Source organism: Sinocyclocheilus rhinocerous, unplaced genomic scaffold, assembly GCF_001515625.1.
Source record: "Sinocyclocheilus rhinocerous isolate Xijiao unplaced genomic scaffold, SAMN03320098_v1.1 scaffold1499, whole genome shotgun sequence".
In the NCBI taxonomy this organism is placed as follows: domain Eukaryota; kingdom Metazoa; phylum Chordata; class Actinopteri; order Cypriniformes; family Cyprinidae; genus Sinocyclocheilus; species Sinocyclocheilus rhinocerous.
In genome coordinates, this window is record NW_015650016.1 from 645,114 (window position 1) to 647,104 (window position 1,991).

At 45.1% G+C, this 1,991-nt stretch overlaps 1 protein-coding gene across 1 annotated transcript in view; it reads left to right on the forward strand.

Annotated features, from left to right (window-relative positions):
- The window catches only part of ddb1 (damage-specific DNA binding protein 1), an 18,568-nt gene that overhangs the window by 10,895 nt on the left and 5,682 nt on the right, over nt 1-1,991 (forward strand). Inside the window, exons 14-15 of the mRNA XM_016516337.1 lie at nt 571-734; nt 1,759-1,866. Coding sequence (XP_016371823.1) covers nt 571-734; nt 1,759-1,866 — 272 coding nt within the window. The remainder of the gene's footprint in view (nt 1-570; nt 735-1,758; nt 1,867-1,991) is intronic.

Below are 1,991 nucleotides of genomic sequence, written 5' to 3' on the forward strand. Positions count from 1 at the left end.
ACACAACCTCACACACACACACACACACACACTCTCTCTCACACGCACACACACTCTCTCTCACATGCACACACGCGCACACACTCATCACACGCACACACACACACACACACACACTTGAACAAATGGATTCTGTGAATGATTCAGTAACTCTAGTACAGACGGTCATTTGTCGCTCCCTACTGGTCTAATGATGCTAAATCCCCAGCACTGACGCATAGACTCACCGTGAAACAGTCCTTATAGATCAGCACTTCTGTAATGCTGCGCGAACAATCAAACGAGGACCAGAACTCATTGTGTGATATAAACCCGAAGCGTCAGTGCCAGTCAGAGTTTTCATTAGGGTTGGAGCTAAACAGCCGTGTGTGTGTGTGTGAGAGTGTGTGTGTGCTGTAGTGTGAGAGTGTGTGTGTGCTGTAGTGTGAGTGTGTGTGTGTGTGCTGTAGTGTGAGTGTGTGTGTGTGTGTGCCGTGATATGACTGATGACGGTGGTGTTTGATGTGTGCAGCTCTACAGAGATGGAGAATGAGGTGGCGTGTCTGGACGTGTGTGTGTGTGTGTGTGCAGCTCTACAGAGATGGAGCATGAGGTGGCGTGTCTGGACATCACTCCTCTGGGTGAGAGCGCGGGAGAATCCAGCATCTGTGCTGTGGGACTCTGGACCGACATCTCAGCTCGCCTGCTGAAGTTACCCTGCTTCAGCCCGCTGCACAAAGAAATGCTGGGCGGAGGTGAGACACACACACACACACACACACACACACAGACGCTCGTGTTCAAGACACTAGACACACTCACACACAAATCATGACGTGTGAACACATTCTCCAGAGACCGAAGCTTGAAGAACACGCTTTCACTTTCCTTTGCACTTTATTTCTATTTATTCATTTTTGCAGAAGAAGCTTTTATAAAGCACTTTTCCCAAACTCAAGCTAAAGTCTTTGAGACATTACACAGAAAAACTCTGTGTGATAATGGTAATGTGTGGCGTCATGTTCCTGCATTCTGAAACAGCTGCATGGAGGCCGTATTCAGGTCTGGAGCTGATCCTCTTTCAGCGTGTGTCTCTGTGCTCAAAGACATCTGTCTAGGTCACGTTCATACAGACAGAGAAATCAAGACAAACCGAGTTATCGTGAGCTGGCTAGTGTTCACTCACTGAAAACACTGAAATGATCAAATCAGGTGTTTAATAAAACATCAGGATGTATATCTGAAGGTTGAGAAATGCACACTTTATATCCTGCGGTCCCAGTGAGGCGGATCAGAGCAGTGCTTATTCCTGTACATTTACTCTCCACAGCCTTTGAGATACATTTTATAAAGATAAAAGAGCACTTATTTAGATTGTGCTTTTATTAATAATTGAATTAACTGTCACTTTTCATTGAAAGATATTTCTCTATGCTGTCTGAGATTAATGAATGGAAGTGTCTGGAGAAGCCTGAGCGTCACATGTTCATGAAATGTGCAGTATAAATGTATTTCTGCTGTGCTCAAGAGTTAATGCTGGATAGAGTTAAGTGATAAAGTAGGTCTTAAAATGTGCATAATATAAACATATATGAATAATGTTGGTACTCCGTTTCCTATATCAGATTATAAATTCACAGCGTGTTGTTTGGGTGTTGATAGCAACATTTGATGAATGAATCTGAAGAGCTTCTGAAGCATGAATGTGTTTGCTGAGCTGAAGAACATGTCATTTCCTGTCACATGTCTCTCACTGACCGCTGATCGTGTGTGCTGTAGAGATCATCCCTCGCTCCATCCTCATGACCACGTTTGAGGGCAGTCATTACCTGCTGTGTGCGCTGGGAGACGGGGCGCTTTTCTATTTCGGACTGGACATTCAGACAGGTGAAAGCAACACACATACACGCACACACACACACACACACACAAACTCACTCACTCACTCTCACACTCACTCACTCACTCACACACACACTCACTCACTCACACACACACACTCACTCTCACAC